The sequence below is a fragment of the Anastrepha obliqua genome, chromosome 5 (genome assembly GCF_027943255.1).
Source record: "Anastrepha obliqua isolate idAnaObli1 chromosome 5, idAnaObli1_1.0, whole genome shotgun sequence".
NCBI lineage: Eukaryota > Metazoa > Arthropoda > Insecta > Diptera > Tephritidae > Anastrepha > Anastrepha obliqua.
The window spans coordinates 14,313,567-14,334,929 of record NC_072896.1 but is presented as its reverse complement, the minus strand read 5'-3'; the positions used below and the strand labels follow the sequence as shown (position 1 = coordinate 14,334,929).

At 34.0% G+C, this 21,363-nt stretch overlaps 1 protein-coding gene across 1 annotated transcript; it reads right to left on the bottom strand.

Annotated features, from left to right (window-relative positions):
• Window positions 1-323: 323 nt before the first annotated feature.
• LOC129247459 (uncharacterized) lies at window positions 324-1,388 on the bottom strand. Its single transcript, XM_054886591.1, has one exon. The coding sequence runs from the start codon at window positions 1,386-1,388 to the stop codon at window positions 324-326; it is 1,065 nt and encodes a 354-aa protein (XP_054742566.1).
• Between the last annotated feature and the right edge of the window lie 19,975 nt (window positions 1,389-21,363).

Genomic DNA, 21,363 nt, shown 5'->3' with positions numbered 1-21,363 from the left:
TTTTAGTGAGGGCGTCATATATCAGTAGAATAGATAAGTGTTCGTGTTTTTGTTTTGAATTAACTAAATTAAGATTTAATAAGTATTTATATAAGGTGTAAGTAAGTTAAGAATAAGTATGTATAAGTATATATAATTTTGTTTTTAGGAATATTAGGATAATTAACGTTTTGGCTAGTTGTAGTGTTAGTTGGGTTACTTTTTTTTGTTAAGTTTTTTTATCTGTGATTGTAGTCGTTTCGATGTATTTTTTGGTAGGATTTTTATCTTCTGCTTTGATGTAGATGTGGATTCTAAGCTGTCATCTGTCTCTGATTCGCTCATTACATCTGAATATTGCATGATTTTTCTTTCCATGCTATTTTCAGTGAGAAATTGGTAGTTGGTGTGGTTGGCTTTGTTGGTGGTTTTGTTGGCTGTACTGCGAGTGGGTGATTAAAGTGTGGTGAGTTTTGATGTTCTGATTGTGAGTTGAGTGTTGTTTGTTTAGAAGTATGTTGACTGGTGACTTCTGCAAATGTATAGTTGTTGTGTGGATGTCGTTCTTTGTAAATAGCTCGTGCAGTTTTGTTGTCGACTTGTGAGGTGATCTTAATTGTTTGGATTTCTTTCTCGCGTATAAATATGGGACATTTTTTGTCGAGAGTGGTGTGATTAGTACATGTTAGTCCGTTCGCATCGCAGTTGCCGCATTTCGTAGGATTATTACATTTCTCTTGGTTTTCGTCGTTAATATGGTAATTGCTTGCACAGTTATGGCAGGACTTTGGACTTTTGCAGAATTTTGCTACGTGATTAAATTTAAAACAATTTTTGCATCGCATTGGTGGGGGGATGTACGGGCGAACTGTTGTTTTAATATAACCGATGTGTATTTTCGTTGGCAATGTTGTTGTGGCAAATGTTAGTATAATTAATCCTGTTTCAATCAGGTCATTGTTCACTTTTTTGAGTATTTTTTTCACCTCGCATACATTTTGGGGTTTTAGTTCATCGAGGATTTCACTTTCGGGTATTGATCTTAGTTCGTTACAATATATTACGCCTTTCGAATAATTAAGTGTTTTGTGTGGTGTAATCTCAACTATGATTGTGTTTGAAAGCGCTGTTAGTGTCGTTAATTTGTTCGCTTGTGAGCCGTTTTTGGTTTTGATCAAAATTTGGCCGCTAATAATTTTTTTGCAATATTCAACTTCGCCGCAAGTTGAGTTGATTGCTTTTTGAATCAAAAAAGGTGAAACATTCTTTAAATTGTCTGAGTTATTGGGTCTGGACATGAGTAAGTATACCGGTTCGTTCGATGTAAAGTTTGATTGCCTAGTTTTGTCCCATTTGAGTGCAGGTAAATTGGGAGGTAAATTTACTTTATTGTCCGGTGGCTTATTCATTTTGAGTGAGGGATAAGAAGGTAATTCCTATTACACAAATTGAAAATTCACTTGTTCAATGTTATTAGTATTATATATATATAATATATATATATATATATATATATATATATATATGTATATTGAAAGTTTGTTAATGCACTAGTTTTTAAATTAATTATCACTATTATTGTTTCTTTTTTTTTTTTTTTTTTTTTTTTTTTTGACTATAAGACTTTGCGCGTTTTGCTTTAATATCGATTTTCCCGAAAATACGTTCGTATGCTTGGGGCAGTAGTTTGCGACTGACGATGAGTTGTCTGTAAGGGATATTGTAAATTCAGATCATGTCTTACTTTGAGTTATGTTCCTAAGATTTGGCTGGAGGTTAAGGTATTATTCCTGTCAAAGAGAAGTAATAAGCTTCCTGAATCTCTCAAATCCTATAGGCCAATCAGTCTTTCGTGTTGAAAACCATTAAAATGCTACTGGACTGTTACCTAATAGAGAAGGCTATTTCGATAACCGCTGTTCATAAGCTGTATTTTGCATATAGTGGGACCTAGAGCACACAAATCCTTAACACTAAGTGGAGATACCAAAATTTTCCATGCGGAGTGAAAAATTGTGGAAATCGTATCCAAAAAAAAAATAAATACTTTCGAACAGTCAATTAGTCCTTATAGAGTACTGCACGGGTGACTCTTAATTAGGTCTGCCTAATTTGGGTACCAGGACGTGAGGGACACGAAGAAAACGAGAAGGCCAGGCCTTAATGCCAAAAAACAGGGACGGAAGGAAAGGCTATTAACTGGAAAAACCTCATTTTCGATTTAAAAAAAAAACGTTAAACAAGGCATAAACGGCCTTAATCACTCTAAACAGTTCCTAAACCATAATACCAACAGAGCAAAATTTGCTCTTACCCTAGATAAAAAGTTCGTTGGATTACACTGTGGAGCACTTATAGGCCACTTTGCCTGCGATGAACATTTCAATACAATAGAACTACCTAGCACTAGTTTATGCAGGTTCTTCTGTGATGAGGAGGAGTCCGTGGAACACTTTAGGTAATGGGAGGCAAAGAATCCTGGGCTCGTACCTACTAGAGGCCGAAGGCTTACAAATACTCCCTCCTAAGCAGCTGATTTGATTCCTCGCAATACTAAATAATTAAAATTAAGCACTTATGGGCGCACAATAGATCAATCTGTTGGCAGTGCATAAGGGCCTTAGCCTAACTCGTGCAACCATTACCATTTCCACTACAAAGGGACATGCATATATCATTGTCTGTGCACTCAATGGTCGACTTAATGCCAAGTCTTACTAGTTCATCGGCTCTACAATTCTTTTCGTTGTCGCAATGGCCAGGAACCCATTTTACTTTTGGGTGAAATGTCTCAGCCATCATTGTTAAGAGATGCGCGGCATTTTATGACTACTTTGGAGGTTGTCGACTGCTTTGTGAGGGATTTTTTCGCTGCATGGCTATCAGTGTAAATGTAGATATCATCTCCAGGTTTCGCATCACACTGCTGCCGCTTTTATTATAGTTATCAGTTCAGCTTGAAAGACGCTGTAGTAGTCGGGAAGCCGAAAACTAAAGGAGATCCCCAGACGTTCGGAATATATGTACACCTCCGACCACGCAGACGAGCCATACCTCACATTGTCCGTTCGTTTCGCAAAAGCATCCCAATAGTTTGCACAAGTGCAATTTTTCTGAGAAATATAGCAATGGTAACACTTGTTTTATTTTTTATTCGTTATTCTGTACCTTATTTGTCAAGTGATTTATTCAGATTTTTTTCTTCGTCGGCGCTTTCCGGTCATTTGGGTTTTAGTTAGTTCTATCTATATATCGTTAAAAATCATCTCTTTTGGAACAGCCACTGATTTCACAATTCCGTCATAGGATTTTATGTCCCTGTGCTATTATGGCACAGAATTGCTTCATATCTGTTTTACGTGACTCATTTATTTTTTAACTAACATCCAGTAACCAGAGATCAAAAGTATCTATCAACATTTTCAGGTTTTTTAAAATAACAAAAATCTATGAAATGAATCGACGCACAAAATCCACTTTATCCCTTCAAAAATGCCTAAATGTTGCTGCTGAGAAAGTCGCATTCGAATGTGCATTCCATTGCTAGTGAATGCGGCGCCATTTCTTGCATTGCCCAATGAGATACCTTGGGGTTCTACTAAGTCTCTTTAGGTCACTCGACGGTTTTCCCATACGATTTCATGTATTTGTTTTTTACGACTTCTGATGTTGTCGCTGTTGTTGAACGTAGTCTTCAAGGCGACCACGTTTAAATTCAGAAACCCATCTAATTGATGGCGAAACGTCCTTATGCACTTTCAACATTCGTGCATAAATTTCCTTTGCTTTTAAACCTTTCAAAAATAAAAATTCAATCACTGCACGATAGTTAATTTTTTTTCATTGTACAAAATCCTATGACACGTCGACATTAAATGGTTTGTAAATAAAAAATGACTTGTTGAAAGATTGAAATGAAACTTCTCATGCGTTCATATGAAGAGTATACCGACATAACAAATATAAAAATGTAGGCTAGTAGCAACGCCCTCTCTTGCCAAACCGGAAAACTCATTAAACAACCTAGTATTTTGTATTTTCACTTTTTTTTTTGTTCTATGAAAATCGAAATCATTTTATTGAATTATTTTTAAGTGGTAAATTAAACTGCTTTTTTTTATTTTTTAATTCACATTTTTTCCAGTCTTTTGTTCGTTGAATTAAAATTATTCTTCAGTATTTATTTGAAAAACAGTCAAAGCTTTATGATATTTCCCAAGTAGTTTTTCAGATTTTATAGTTACTGAATCAATATCAAAACCAACAGCTTTTCGGGTTGTGTTCTAGCTTAAACACTAGGAAAGTTATTTGTGGGTGTGTGCGCATGTTGTTGGTAGTTTATTAGGGATGCCAATTAATATTATATATTAACTAATATAAGCAGTTCTAGGAGGATACTTTTGAAATTTTATACAAATTATATGTAAGACTTGAGCTGAGCTAACAGATCTGCTCACTTGCATGTCGTCCCTAAGTACTTGACCGCAACTGTATATTTAAAGGTTCATGCACATCCCTTATCTTTTCACACACCTGTTCAACTGCACGCACTCGCATGTACTCATACAAGTACACATATTCAAGGGTGCATGTGCACTTATACTAGCAAAACATTGTATTTGCAAATGCGCATTTCTTGCGCTTATTCATCGCTCCGTGATTTATACCAATGCACGTGATTATCATGCGCGTAATCACAATTGTGAAAATATGCATTTTATACATTTTCAATTCTCCGGAGAAATTGTGCATCCAAGTGATATTTAATACGGGCATAATTGGCATGTAGAATGACTTCTTCTTCCCCACTCCACTGAGACTTCGCTGAGTAGGTGTGTGTACAAGTAAGCAGATACCACATACATACATGCATATAGGTATATACAAAGTCTTCAAAAATGAAAATTTAATGCATTCTCTAAACTAAGTAGACGTATACACCCTTTTCGGATGTTTGGCCGAGCTTCTTCCTTCTATTTGTGGCGTGTGCCTTCATGTCGATCGCTCACAAATCTGTCATGTATTGCTACCAGTTTTTTTTTTTTTGTTTTAATTTTTCGAAACTGAGGTAAAAGATAAAATTTAATTAGCAAAAAAAAAAAAAAAAATTCTTGAAACTGCAATTCATACCTATACAGCACGAGTACTAAATTTTCTTCGCCTCTTACCTTGAAGAAAAATATGACTCATTAAATAGCAAATCTATAAAAGAATTACAGTAATTTTCCAGTTTCGTGCGATTGTAAATATTTTTCCTATGACCTTAGCTGAAACTGAACATTTTACACATTTTTTGTATTTGTATTGGAGATGTCAGTCCTGGGATACCGTAATCCCGCTATGTACCGTACAGAAATAAGAATATGTGCAAAGTTTTATATACCGATATCTTTCTTGATAGTAACGGTACATTTTTGTTTGGTATGCCAAAGTCTGCATTTGCAGTCCAACTTAACTATTCGCTTGCAAAATTCTTCTTTAGTCATTATTTTTAGTACCGTTATTACAAATTTGTGTTGCGAGATTTGGTTTGCATATGAAATAAGTATATGAAATAAGTATAGAGAGCAAGTTATCAAAGAATTTTGTGTTATTTGCATTGATGTCATAAAGAAAAATGTAAGTAAAATAGATTACTTCTTTTGAACAAAGAATAATTGAATTATTGATGGGTTAATCTGTAGAATGCCACGTGGAAGACATTTATCCCATGAAGAGCGTGGTCTGATTAAAGGGCTTAGTGAAAGTGGCAAATGTATTCATGATATTTTTGCTCGAGTAAATCGGCATAGGAATACCATCAGCAACTTTCTTAAAAATCCAGAAACATATGGTCAACTCAAACGTAGGGGCAGACCACTAACAGATGCAAACGAGAAATTCGTCTGCTCAAAAAGAAATGTCTTGCAAGGAAATCAAACACCATTTAAGTCGTAAGGTCAACCATAGACGAATACATTAAATTTTGGTCGAGGACGAAACACTTAAATATTGTTTGCGGGAACCGGCACCAAGACTATTTATTATATTAGCACGCCACATTAAGGTTCATTTAGCATTTGCCGGAAAATATTAATTTTGGACTAACGAATTCCGAACCGTTGTATTTTCGGACGAAAAAAAAGATTGGCCAGATGGTTGCCAGAAATATTGGCGGGACCTTAGGCAACCACGGCAAATGCGCCATAAGCGGAACCACGGTGGCGGGTCTATGATGATTTGGGCCATTTTCGGACATAGTGGAAAGTCTCCAATTTGTTTTATTCCTTCAAGAACCAACGCAGAATTCTATGTTGAAATATTACAGGATGTTTTCATTGAGTTTGCGGGAAACATATACGGAGACGACTAGGTTTTCCAGCAATACAACGCCCCAATCCATACGGCTCGTTTAACCAAGGCCTTCCTATCGTCAAGAAAAAGTTCAGTTCTGGATTGACCAGCACTAAGTCCCGATTTAAACCCAATTGAGGACCTCTGGGGAATATTGTCGGCCCGTATTTATAAAAATTGTCGGCAGTTTGAGACAATCAAAGACCTGAAAGGTACTTTAGTGGAAAAGTGGGATAAGCTAGGTGATTTCACTCTTCCATCCTGAAGAACGTTCAGGTCCTTACGAATTTATATTCGTAAGCAGTAACTTCGTAAATTTCAAATTATAAGAAATTTAAGAAAAAATTTTCGCTACGTTAGATCCGTCATTTGGAATTTTTCAGTTCGTTACTTTAATAAATATTTTACTTTTGCTTATATTTCATAGAGTCTGCGGTTACGTTAAAGAGACTTGTATTAGTTTAAGCGCTACAGAAAAAATATAAAGAAATAATAGTTGTTCTACTGCCAGATGTTCCTACACTTAACCCTGCGTTGGGAACTTCTTCGACTTCGGACGTGAATTCAACATATTTTTTTCTAAAGCTGACGACTTCAGCTTCCAAATAGCTTCCTAAAATTTAATTTTTTGTCCATTTGTTATTCATGAGTATAACCTTTTAAAAGGAATCCTTGAACACGGCGAAAAAGGCCGGACCCGGGTGCCCCAGCGACAGTTTAAAAAAGGTGCCCAATGGAGGGCTAAGTAAATACGATTTCAAAGATGTCTTCATCTATAAGCTACTTTTGAGTGGGCCAAATATTTCTCCCCTGCTGTGGGCAGCGAAAGTAATTTAAAACGTCAAACAACAAAAAAGTTTCTGCTTTGAAAATTGTTGTTTTGTGTTGTTGTGAATGAAATAAATAATTTTAAAACATTTTGTATCTTAAATTTTCAGTATTATTTTTTTGTTTGCCAAATCACAATAAACAAAATTTTTACTGAATTTAAGAAATTTAGGTCTTTTCTTGGGCCATCATCCTTCAAATATACCAAACATCTCCTGCATTAACGGCATCAATATTATTGAGTAATACTGTCATACCTAATTTATCTCGCTACTAAATTCTCTTTTTCCAAATAGGAATCCCCGTTATTTCTTTTTTTAATTCTCTTCACAAATTTGTAACGCCACTAACTGTCCTTTAAATTGTAGGTAAAAATAGTACTTAATGTTATTGTTATGACAGATTGTATGAAATAAATGGAGATCTAAAAACAAAAAAAATTAGTTCTCTGCTTCCAAACAGCGCGCAGGAAAATAGTCTACAAAGAAATTATATTTGCCGCCACTGTTTTTTTGTATTTCTTAAAACATTTTCATTTGTGTTTGTTAAATTTTTGTAGCTTTTCGAACTAAAATTTAAATTCAAAGCAGAAAAATGTTAGCGAATAACAACCAAAGATTGCGAGTAAAAAGTAAAATATTGCTTTGGTATTTTAATTTGTATTTGAACACAAAAAAACATACAAAATATCAGTAATAGTGCAAAGTTATTTGCAGTGATGGAAAGCAGTGAAGGCCCAACGCAAAAAAAAAAATCGAAAAAATATTTAGCTATGTTTTCAGCACAGCAAACGAGGCGGGCAGTGCATGCAATCCTTTTAGCTATTTATAACTTTGCTCTTATGACTAAAATACAAAAAAACAAAAACCTTCCACACATTTAATGTGGGCCATAATTTCCAGCTCAGTCGTCAAACGGCTGGACTCGACTGGTTGTCGGTCGGGGGATAACCAATTCGTCCAGTGCAGTTTGCAAATATCTCTTTTGACTATTTGTTTGTTTGTTTGCCTTTTTCCACTTTTCCATTTATTTGAATTTATTTATAATAATAACAAGAACAAAAGCAATACCCGACACACACGCTTCAATAATTTTCCAATTTCACTTTGGCATTGTGGCTGCATTTTTATACCCCACACTTTGCCATGAAATGTATGCTACTACTAACAGTGTATTGCTTGCTTTCACCCTCCTCAGCAAGAACAAGAAAATAAAGTCACACTTGAAGTAGTGCGGCGGCATACTTTTGGGGTGAAATATGTGGACATTTTTCTTTGATTTCGTCATCAGCAGCTTGCGTTGTTGTTTTTTTTTTCTTGTGCCCAAAGTAATTGTTGTTTCCCCAATAGTTGTAGTGATTTTCAAAGTAGGGGATAACAGTATTTTGTATGACTCATATTGTCAAAAAGAAAATACAAAAACAACACAAGCAAAGTGAGCAAATTGAAGCAGAAAAATGAGAAACTAAAACAACAAAATTTATTTCTCGTTTGTAGTGGAGGATGTGGCGAAACTCAGCAAACATGCAATACACGCATACATACATACATATATACATATATGTGTATATATATATATATGTGAAACTACGTACATATATACGAGTAAGGCATGAATATCTGAAAACAAGTGAATTTCACTGCCTTCGTTGGGTGGGGGCTGTGTGGTGGATTGTGAGACGACCGGCCGCCCGACTCGCCGGCAACTGTTGGCAGCATGTAATAGCAGCTTTCGCCAACAAACGTCACACACACTCATGCACACACACACGCAACCATAAGCGCAGGAAACAGGCCGTAATTTATGTTTTATTGTTGTTGTGATCTGTCTTTCGACAAGAAACTATGGCTGCGTGTTGTGCATTTCTTAGGTCAAAAACTTACCCCACAAATATGTATAGGGGTATGCCCATATGTAGATGTGCTGTGTGCTAACATTTGAAAGTGAATGACGTCAGTTAGTGCGGAAAAAGCATAATTCCTTCGGTCGCTAAATTAAGCATTTCGCAATAAAACTGCGAGTGTACAAACTGAAATGTGGAAGTAACGATTTTGAAATTTGTACTTAGTTAAAAGTCTTCTAAATATTGCATAGGAAATATTCAGTTTTAAGGCTTAATGGAATTAAATTTTGTGACTTTACTTATTCAGATATTCTTAAATTGAGAAGAACCTCAATATGCGTGGTTTACTACATACATTCATGTATATGAATATATATGTAAGTAAACTGCCCGATTCATGTGAGAAATAAAAATTAGAATTATATAGCAAAGGCATATCTTTTGAGAGAGTCAATAGCAGTTTGCACAAATATTTGGGTATGAAAAAGCTAAGCGTGTGATGAGTGACGTGTTGCTTCACCTCATCTACGGCAAGGCACCGGCGCCGTCAACGATGAAATCGGCAAGCAAATTGAATACAGGTTCGTTTGTTTGTAATATCATAAAACATTCTCATAATTTTTCGAAGAAATGGTGCTGAAGAGAAAGTATTTCGTTAGACATAAATTCGGTATTTTTTGATAACAGTAAAGCGTCATGGGTCATGGGTCAGTGACTGTTTGGTTCACCGGGCTCTGTATTCTCTAATTTATTTCCAAACTTCAGGAGATTGCTCCATCGAAAAAGTCATGTGACTGCTAAGGTCATCAGAGTTGCCAACGACAGCGAGCTGTAAAATTATTCTGAAAGACCTGATGCATCGTTTCACGTTTACAGAATGCAAATTTAACCCTAAGTTGGACACCCTTTTCAACACCTTCGGTTGATCCAAGATCTGGTTTTTTTGTCTTGTTCGAGGATCCTTTTTAACAGGTTATATACAGTTAGTAACAGAAGTAAGTATACACCGGAGACGTTTTCAATTTTCTCCCAATCGATTCCTTCAAACAACCTAAGTTATAACAAAATTGTGTTTTATTTACATGAATGATATACGAAAATCATATATTATTATATTTAATCCAAATAATGACAAAATTTTAAAAAGGGACAAAATTATAGCTTTTTATATTAAACTTTATAAAAATCATGCCTCAAAAGTAAGTGTACAGTTCATCATATTATTAATTTGTGTAATCAAAAACATAATTAAAATCAAATCCTAGTATTTGGTAGGATTACCATTAGACTTTACAATCGCTTTAAGGGGTAACACCACTGTAGAAATTTCAAAAAATTGATTTTTTTTTTATAAGCTTAAAAAATTCTTTGAACCTTTTAAAATACAGAACAACAAGTTTTATACGTTACCGAAGTCTATTTCATAAATATTTTAAGCTTTTAACCAAACGTTAGTGACTGCTACCTAACGACTTCTCCAAATTTCCAAACTTTACACGCGTTTTTCTCAAAACACGTTTTCTGAAATTGGCACGCAGCATAACTCAAACAATTTTAAATATTTTTAATCAGGTTTTTCACTACGTCTGTATAATAACCTTCTTAAGAGAAGAGCGTAGGGGATTTTCGATAGATTAATTTAAACAATTGTTATAATTATTTAAGTGCCGTTTTTTTAGTCCAAAATAGAGTTTTTTCCTTCAAATGCTTGCTAATTCCACAAAAATAAATATTTTTTAAATCCCCTACGTGTTTCTCTAGCTATTCTTATCTAGATTAAGAAAAAAATGTTTCTTTGTTCCAGATTAAAATTTGCACCCTCTGTGCTGCGTGCCGCGGAGCTCCTTCAAGAGAAACCACATTACAAAAATGTCTCCAATGCCGCCATTTTGTAAAATTTTTCGATCAAACTTTGTAGTTTTGTATTTTAGTATATAAGTAATAACTTCCCAAATCAGAGTGATTGTTTCCCCTTTCCTTCTATACAAAAAAATTCTTTAAAAATCGTGTTTATTTTACGCGTGTACAGTGGTGTTACCCCTTAAGTCGTGATGGCATTGATTTCACCAAGTTTTCAGTTACAGCCGGTGGTATTTTACTCGTATTCCATTCCTATTGAAGGACGTTTATCGGTTGTTACGTATTTGCCACTTTAAATGTTCCCATAAATGTTCGATTAGGTTGGTATCCGGGGACTGTGGCGGTGTTTTCAGCTGTTTTCGCACATTGTATAACAGCCACTCTCGTACAATGTTGGATGTGTGCTTGGGGTCATTATCCTGCTGGAGGAGGCCCAATTTCGTAGCGCTTTCTTTTAAAATATTTTTCAAAATATTTAAATAACCATATCGGTCCATAGTATTTTCGATAAAGACCAAGATTCCAACCCCGTTCGCAGCCATACAGTGCCGGCCATATTGTTTGGATCCAATTCCGCGTTAACTTTTCTCCAAATGGTATCGAAACGTCGCTTTAGTGCTACTTGAGGATTGCCAGACTGGCACTTCAACCATTTCACCTACCTACCTTGTTCGAGTGTAACAAATCGCGCCAGTCATTTCTTTCTCGTGCTAAACGGGGCCAGTTGGAAGCACCAAGTAAAGCCAAGTCCTTCTCCACCTGATCTTTCCAACGCAGAGGAGGTCTCACTCTTCCTGTGCTACCACCAGCTGGTGACGCATCGCATACTTTCAGAGCCGGAGCGTTTGTATCCATTTGGATGACTTGATCCAGCCAACATAGCCGCTGGATCTTTATTCGCTGCATCGCCTACGATACTTGCGTTCGCCAACATGAACATGCCAAAAAATCTTCCGCAGGATCTTTTTCTCAAACATTCCAAGCGATGCTTCATCGGATATTGCCATCGTCTAAGCTTCTGCGTCATACGTTAGGACAGGCCTGATGAGAGCCTTATAGAGTGTTAGTGTTGTTCGTGGAGAGAGCACTTTACTACTCAATTGCCTACTTAGTTCAAAGTAGCACTTGTTGGCAAGAGAGAATCTCAGTTGGCTGATATTGTGAGCGGTCTCGTGAAGTACCTTCAGCGAAGCCTTCATTGGAAAAAGGTGCCCTTTCATGCGCAGTTTCATGTCTGTAGCTCAAAAATATCATCAGAATCAAATCGTTCTGTTTTATTTTTATTTCTTTTCTTATCATTCTTATGTGCCTGTGCCTTACGAAGTGCCTACATTTTTCAAATATTGGGCGGTTTAAAAATCCTTTCTTAAATTTTCCTGAACAGGAAACTATCAAAAGAATTACATAAATTTACTTGCTTGCTTGTACCTTTACTTATGTGTAAGACTGTATTTCATTTATGTGTCATGCAAAGTATTTTCTTTGCTAAGTCAGCCCCTTCAGCTACATGCAGACGTACATACGAATGCCACTTGCTACTTCTCTAAAAAGTCTTATTATCTAATTCGCACTTTCTCTCGTCTTTACAGTCACTTCAAAGTGCAAATGCTTACATTCAACTCACTTCCACACTTCACTTGCATTTACCATTCGATTTTTCTTTTTAGTTCCTTTTCTTGCTTTTACTAAATTTTCTTCGCTTTTCGCCTACAATTTCGCAATTTTTCTACAAATCACTACCCAGTCCGGTGATCTCTTCAACTGCTACTCAGCGTTCAACTGTTATTTTCTTAGTTTCTTAGTTTTCTTAGCCTGTTTTTATGTTCACGTCGTCGTCTTGTTGTTGTTTGTTGCCAGGCGTGTCAGCATGTCGGCGTCATTTCTTTACACACTAAAGTTGCATGCGGACCCATCCCGACGCCAATACTTGTAGTTTCCAATTTTTGCATGACTGCATGACTCTTTAGCTTGACTCGCATACTCGAGTGCTTGGCCTTTTCGCTTGCTTGGTGCTGTTGTGCTCTTTGCTAGCGTTTTCCAATTTACTTATATCTTCCATACTTCCTTGCTTCCTTGGTCTTTGCGCGCTGCACTTTACTGAATTTTAGTACTTTAGCTACATATTTTGCAAACTACAATAATATTGCATGGCTAAGTGATGGTACTATCAATATATGTATGTATGAACAGCTGCGAACAAAATAATATCAGCGCGATGTATTGGGAAGTGTTGACTATTTATTTATTTTTTGTTTAATTTTATTACTTTTTTATTTTTTATTTTTAATAATTTTTTTTATTTTTAACACATTGACTGCCACGTCGGCCATATATGTGTGACACTGTACTATGCGGTTTACGCCACGTCGGACACATATGTCCGACACGACTATTATTATCTCTCGCCATGTCACACAGCAACGATTGACGATAAATATGATTTTATTGCCATAATAAAATATATGGCTTCCCATAGCTTCTGTTATAGTGGCTTCGGCGCAGCTCAAAAAACAATTATATTAGAAAAAATTGGTTTTGAAAAAAAAATTAAATTCAGTTTATTGCAGTAACAAAAAATTTTTTACATATTATTTTTACAAAGTAGTTATACAAATGAACCCATTAAACTTGTTTGTGGTGATTCCCAAAGCATTTTAAACACATGAATGGCTCTTGGGGACAATCCGGGCAATACGTATATACTCTTTTAGCCTTATTTCTGGCGATCTCCATTCCTTCCATTTGTTTTATTCTGGAATAACATAAAGTACATGTTCGACGTAATTTTGTATTACTTGCACTTAGTTTTATTTTTAAAATATGAATATTGCCTGATTTTGGCTTCATATGTTTTCCTGGCTTCTGCAAAATTAGAAGTGATGAAGTAATTTCTTCTCTAAACCATCGTATTTGTGCATTATTTTTTTTTTCGTAGCTTTCTTGTACACTACAAAAGCATTCACTACTGATAGTCAACGGATTCAAACATCAAAATACATTGTCGTCATATAACGTTGCTTGGTGTTTGTTTGCAAAAACAACATAATACTCCCAATTGTTTTGTTTTTGCAAAACGAAGTAGAGCTTGTATGACGACGATGTATTTTGATGTTTAGCCAATGTTTTTGTCGTGCATATATGCCCGCCATGGCCCTGAGTTAAAAAAAGTCGGTAGGCGCCACGTCGAATATATGTGTGTGACATACTAATTAGTTAAAACTGTCTGTTTCTAAGCAGAAAATATTACCAGCACTACCCTAAATTCCAATTTTGACGTCTCTGATCAGATTAAAAAAAAAAATGCTGTGGCCCCAGAGCATCTTATTTGCTGAAAGTGCCTTGGCAGTCAATGTGTTAATAATTGTTTTATTATTAATATTTTTTTTTTTGTAATTTTTATTAATTGTTTTATCTTTGGTATTTTTTTAATATTTTTAATATTAATCCTTTTTTATTTTTCGTATTTTTATTTTTTATTAATTATTTTTTACTTTTAGTATGTCTTTAATATTTTTATTTTTAATTATTTTTTTTATTTTTAGTATTTCTTTTTTTATATTTTTAATATATTGTTTTTTACTTTTTACTTTTTATTTTTTTTTTTAATATATTTTTAGTATTTTTATTTTTTATTAATTTTTTTGTTTGTAGTATTTTTTTTTAAATATATTTTATATTTTTTAAATATATTTTATATTTTTAGTATTTTACTTTTTGCTTTTTATTATTTTCATTTTATATTAAATTTTTTTTTAGTATTTTTTTAAATACTTTTTCTTATTTTTAATTTTTTTTTTTACTTTTAGTATTTTTAAAATTTTTATACTTTTTTTCTTCTAATATTTTTTTATAGTACCTACTTTTTTATTTTTATTTCTTATTAATTTTTTTAGTTTTTGCTTTTTATGAAATATTTTTATTTTTAGTATGCTTTTATAAGTTTTTTTTATTTTTAGTATTTTTAAATATGTTTTTTTTTATAATTCTTTCATTCTTTTAATTTTTTTTAGTATTTTTTATTTATATTTCTTATTAATTTTGTATAGGATTTTTTTATTTTTTTTTATTAATTTTTTGTAGTACTTTTTTATTTTTATTTCTTATTAATTTTTTTTTATTTTCAGTATTTTTTAAATATTGTTAATATTTATTCTTTTGTTTTTTATTTAGTATTTTTTTATTTTTAGTACTTGTATTTCTTATTAATTTTTTTATTTTTAATATTTTTTTAAATATTTTTTATTATTTTAAATTTTTTTTATTTCTAGTATTTTTAAATTTTATTATTTTTTTTAATTTTTTCTTTCTTTTAATATTTGCTTGTAGAATTTTCTTATTATTTCTTATAATTTTTTTTTAGTATTTTTTTATATTTTTATTTTTTATAATTTTTTCTTTCTTTTAATATTTTTTTTATTTTTTATTATTTTTTTATTTTTGGTATTTTTAGTTTTTATAAAATTTTTTTATTTCAGTATTTTTATTTAATATTTTTTCTTATTTTAAAATTTTTTTTATTTTTAGATTTTTTTTTTTTTAATTTTTTATAATTTTTTCTTTGTTTTAATATTTTTTTGTAGTATTTTTTATTTTTATTTCGTATTAATTTTTTTTTTCTTTTTAGTATTTTATTAAATATTTTTTATATTTTTAATATTTTGGGTTTTACTTTTTAGTTTTGTTTTTGTGTTAGTAGTTTTAGTTTTTATTAAATATTTTTATTTTTAGTATTTTTTAATATTTTTTTTACTTTTTAAATTTTTTTATTTTTGTGGAGACACCATAAAATACACTGTCTCATACAACTCATATCGTCAACCAACAAAGGTGAAGTCTTTTGAAGTTTAGAGATTTTGAATTTCTTTTTGTCGATTGCAGTTTTTTAGTAGCAGAAAAAGTGTTCGCAAATGTTAAATAAAAACAGTTTTTAATAGTTAAAGACAGAGGCAACTTCTTGCACCTTCGATGAAGATTGTTCAAGTCGACTGGAAGCTTTTGAGCATCTACTAAGTTCTTAAGGAGGGAAGCTGGTCTAGAGCGCAAAAAATGGGCATATTTTATGAATTTATTTTGACTCAACAAAGGAATCAATTGAAAATCTGTGAAATAGGTTTAATAATATAGCTTTCATGGTACAAATACAAAATTTTTCGTCTGAATTAATTTCAAAATGGCCGCTGTCCAGCAGTTCTCCTAAGGCGCCTTTTTTTCTAGTGGGTCCATTGCCGAAGACGTAAACTCCTTAATTTTTGTCCTGGATCAAAAAATAAAATTTTTTTAGTTTCTATATAACAACAGAAAGAGACGTACGTAGGTTTTTTTCGATATTTTGTTTTTTCGCGAAATGGTGCACGTTTGAACAAAAAGTTACAATTTTCACTATAAAGAACGACATAAAATTGTTGATTAAAAAAAAAAACTATGTAATATAAATAAAAAATCCTACGTACGTCTCCGGAGAAAGATATTTCGAATGTATTGTCAAAATTTCGTAAGAATCGGTAAAGATTTGTTCGAGTTATGTCTTCGGCCAGTTTAAAAAAAGTGATTTCGAGAAAAACGCGTTTAAAGTTGTAAGTATTGTAAAATCATACCTGCGAGGCACTGCCGTCGAATGAAAAATTTGGGCATTTAGACATTTTTGCTGGCATCCCTCATTTGGTATATTATTTCTAAGACCCTAAAGCACCTTTTAAGACAAAAAAAAATTGTTCGATTTTTTCCAAATTTTAGACCAGCTTCCCCCCTTAACAGCTGAAAAGTTTTTTAATTCTTTAAATCATCCGCGAGAGCAAGAAATTCGTGAAGGAAAAACGTATACTAACATAGGTCATTGGGGTACACCTGAAGTAGCAGCAAAGTGGTTCGATAAAACTTCATTGAAGGGCTTTCATTGAACTGCTTTGTTGGTTTTCAAATACTGTAACGTGCCGTTTTAAGGTAGCAGGCAAATGGTGTTTTATGAAGAGCTTTTTCATGGCAGAAATACACGCGTCAGTTTGCCATTGCCTGCTTAATAAGGTAGTATTTTGTTATAGAAAAGTGCAAATTTGAAATGGCTAAAAATTTGCATTGATTTTTCCTTTTTTTTGATTCTTAACGATATAACGAAGGCTCGAAATTTTTTTACGTGGAAGAAAACACGAAAATTAGTGGTCTATAAAACTACATACTGAACATTTTTCAAAAAATTTCTGAGTCGAAAGCTGAAAATTTTGACGTAACTTTTGTGTTTTATTTTTTAATTTATACCAAATTTGAAAATTGGATTTTTCTGATCAGAAAAATAAAACTCCAAAAATAATGATTAAAAATAATCAGAAAGGTAACAGCTTACAAAATAATCATAACATTAGAGCATAGAGCATTATACTCGAAAATTTGATTTTATTTCAAAAAAACAAAAAAAAAAAGAAAAAAAAAAAGAAATAAGACAAATACAACTCCATAATTAATCATTTTCTGAGCAATACAATAAAGTTCAAAAATGTATTATTAGTATTGATCTAAAATTTTGAAATCTGAAAACGCGATTGGATTGAACTCCTTAAGATTCCCAATGAAGTGAACATAATTTCAATCAACAACTTCATCAAAGCTGTGAAAGCAACAATCTAAAATTAGAATAAAAAAAATATATGCATTATATTCATATAAAAAGAGCTGATAGCCCCTATTTTTAAGTAGTCAAAATGTGTCAATATGTTGCCCTGCTATTTTTTTGATCGCCACTGTGCATACACACGCACATATACAGACCATTTCGCCACCAACACCAATACTACCACCTACAGCTTATGACCCAACAACGGTTCTTTGCCATCCTTAGCCCCCCAGGCGCTGTTTGCACGCCACTACCAGCTCTTCACATTTCATTTGCTGTTTGTTGGTTTTACATTATTTATACTTTTTGTCGGCTTTAACGTTCAACAGCGCACTTCTCACTCGCATTTTGCCGGCGTTGTGTCGTTGTGGGTTTCTCGGTTGCCGGGTATCCAAGCAGCGGCGCCTTTAGTCTGCCGTTTGTCGATTCCAGCGCCTCCGGCAATTGTATTTGATTGTTGCTGTACGAGTAGTTCTTGGCTCGTAATGCCATTCGCAATGGCATTGTTTGTGTCCAAATTGAATTTTCTTCCATTTCGTTTCAACACATAATTTCTTCTTTTTCTCTATATTAGGTGCATATGTATGTGTGTACGTGTGTATTTTTCGCTTTGTTGCTTTTTTTCCTTCACTAGTTTCTTGATTGTTCTTTTACGTTTGCTGATTCTCTCAAAGTCAATCTTCCTCCAGCACCATTCGCTATGGCTGAACGATGGCGTGCATATCGCGTGTTGGTGCCACTTGGTACCCCTCACAGCCCACTGCTTCCACTTGGTTTTCGCATTTCCCTAAAAGTCTCTATGTTTTTTTTTGTGTTTGTGCGCGCAAAAAATCTCTTCACGGTTCCCTGTTTCTTGTCGCTGTTACCAATTATTTACTCACTGGTCGCAAAGTTCGCTGTAGGCTGTGCGCTTCAGCCAAAGTGTGCGAGTATAGGCGATTCGTCTTTTGTAGACGTTCATACATAAGTTGTGGAGTACAACGACTTGGTCGACTGGTTTGTAATGTCTTTTCGAATATCTATCGCATTTATTTCTTGTAGGCGTTTATTTCTGGTTGATGGCTTCACATTTGCAATGGGCAATTGTATTCTTGAGCATAAATTTTCTTCTTCCATTTGTGTGAGTGCATCTTCTGGAAATGAGGCATATCTTCTTTTCGCATTCACTTATTTGATGCCATGATTACACATTCCTCGTAAGATAGTGCAAGGGACGAGTAAGGGCAGGGCAGGGGGTAGGGCGCATAGTGTACGAGTGTGTGTACGTAGTCTGTTGGCGGCGCTATCTCTTTACTTACAGCGTACATTTGAAGAGGTGCTGCTTTTCCATGCTATGACGGAAGCAATATGATATACCTACGCAGTTGAGCTGTAGAAGGGAAAGGAGTTCGAAGAATTTATTTTTGAAGCAAGAGTAGTTTGTTTAATCTATAAAATAGGCCTACCATGAAAGCCATAAATTTACAATTCTGGTTTAATAAATTGAAAGATCTTCAAACCTCAATTTACATATTTTGAAAGTATCAAATTCGAGCAACGATCGGGTTTTTATGCACTTACCATGCTTCCATATTCTTCTTTTACTCCCTTTCTCATCGTTTGCTTAACACCAGAAAATTAAGCAAAAAATCCCCAAAAAGTGTTACTATCGGAAAACGTCTGCTTCACCTGGAATTACAATTGAAAAACTACTTCTACGCCCTCAGAATAAAAGAAGAATATTCGCTTAGACGGCTGCCGTAGCCAAAAGGGTTGGTACGTGACTAGCTTCGGAAGAGCACAGGTTCGAATTTCTGAGCATTAACCACCAAATGATAGAAAGCTATATTTGAATCCAGGGCGACACCTCCTTCGGCAGGCAATGGCAAACCTCCGAATGTATTTCTGTCATGAAAGAGAAGAAAAAAGAAAATCCATTTCGATCCGTTCAGAGTTGGCTTAAAACTGTAGGTTCCTCCATTTGTTGAACAACATCGAGGCACCCGCCACACCTCGGCTAAACACCCAATAAAGGGTGCGAACGCCAATTATATATATACAGTAAATGGCACATTTTTTAAAGCCAACTGCTATGCTATGCTAACGTCAATTAAAAAAAAAAACGAACAGGTATTTGCTTCTTTATAAAGATTTATTTCTTATATTCAACGATAACACAAAAAAAATATTGAATTCAATTTGAACAATAAAAAAATTTAAAAATTCTGACAAGGTAACAGAATTTTTTGGACTCATAAATGGCACAACCTTAACAAATTAAAGAAAATCTAGTTAAAACAATATTTTTTTCTTGTTTTTGTTTCACAAACCTTCAAGTTATTAATATTTTGTGCTGTAGCCTTTGTTTTTAATTACTGCTTCACACCTGCGACTCATACTTTCTACGAGTTCTTGGCACTTGTTGTTAGGTATGGAGTACCATGATTCCTGAACGGCAGACCAAAGATCGTCCAAATTTTTATAGTTTTTCCTTGCCACTTCCATCTTAATTTCATTCCACAGATTTTCGATTGGATTAAAGTCAGGGCTTTGAGCAGGCCAGTCCAAAACATCCATTTTTTCCGTACTAAACCAACTCGTTACTAGTTTGGAGGAGTGTTTGGAGTCATTGTCTTGCATAAAATACCATTTAATGGGCATATTTCCAAAGGCATACGGTTTCATGTGGTTTTTTTTAATATTTAAGTACTGAAACTTGTCCATTTTATCATCAATTCGAACGAGTGGGCCTATTCCGTGTCAAGAAAATGCACCACACACGATGATATTTCCACCACCGCGTTTGACCGTCCTCTGGGTGAACCTAGGATTGTATTCTTGGCATATCGGTCGGTGTACAAATACTCTCCCATCTGGTCCTATCCTGTTGATTTTTTCCAAAAATTTAGACTTTCCCTTCATTGGTTCTGGCAAAAGATAGCCGTTTCGAAATATTTTTCTTAGACAGAAGTGGTGTTTTCCTGGAAATGCGTCCAAACAAGTTTGCCTCGTTTAACCGCCTTCTAACAAGCCGAGAGGATATTTCTGTGTCCAATGACTGACTAATATCGGATGCTATCTGCCGCGATGACATAAAAGGATCAACTTTCACCATCCTTATAATGGCAACATCCGTTCGCGCATCGGCCTTTCGTGGTCTTGGCTTCCGAGTTTTGCCGTTTGTCTGTATTTCGAGGTTACCAGCAACTGAATTAATTGCATTGTATATTTTTTTTCGTGAACAACTTAAAATTTTAGCCATTTTATTCCTGCCTTATGCATTTGCCATATGACCTTTCTTCAATTGTTGTGTAATTACCCCATTTTGTGTTAATTTTTTTCCACACTTTAAATAATACAAATTGTCTAACTAAACAAAATATTGTACACATCTAATGCAGGTTGCGTCTTTATTGCATATTTAAATTAGAAATGTAGAAGTTAAAATTAGCAATTAAACGCAAAAGAAAACAATGGGATATGTACGACAGCAAGGAGAAAAATTCTAGTTACAAAAATATTTTTTTTATATAGATGTTTTTTTATACATTTTTTATATATTATTTTATATATATTTTTATATATATTTTTATATATATCTTTTTACACATTTTTTATACGCAATGCACTTTGTTCAGCGTTTCACTAACATCAGTATTCCGTTACGTAAATGAGCCCTTGGCAAGCTGCAAAAATATCTATCTACGGCTCTCTCAACTTCTTTATTGGAAGCGGAGTGCTTCCTAGAAATAAATTTCTTAAAGAGTGAGAACAAATGCAAGTGTGAAGGTGCCAAATCAGGAGAATAGAGAGGCCCAAAATCTCGCGGTTTTCCCATTGACTTGGCATCTCTGTGAGCAGATTAAAGGTGCCCTGGCGAGAATTGGTTGTTTTCTTCTTCAAGCCAGGTCTTCTGCCGTGAATTTTGGCAATCAGC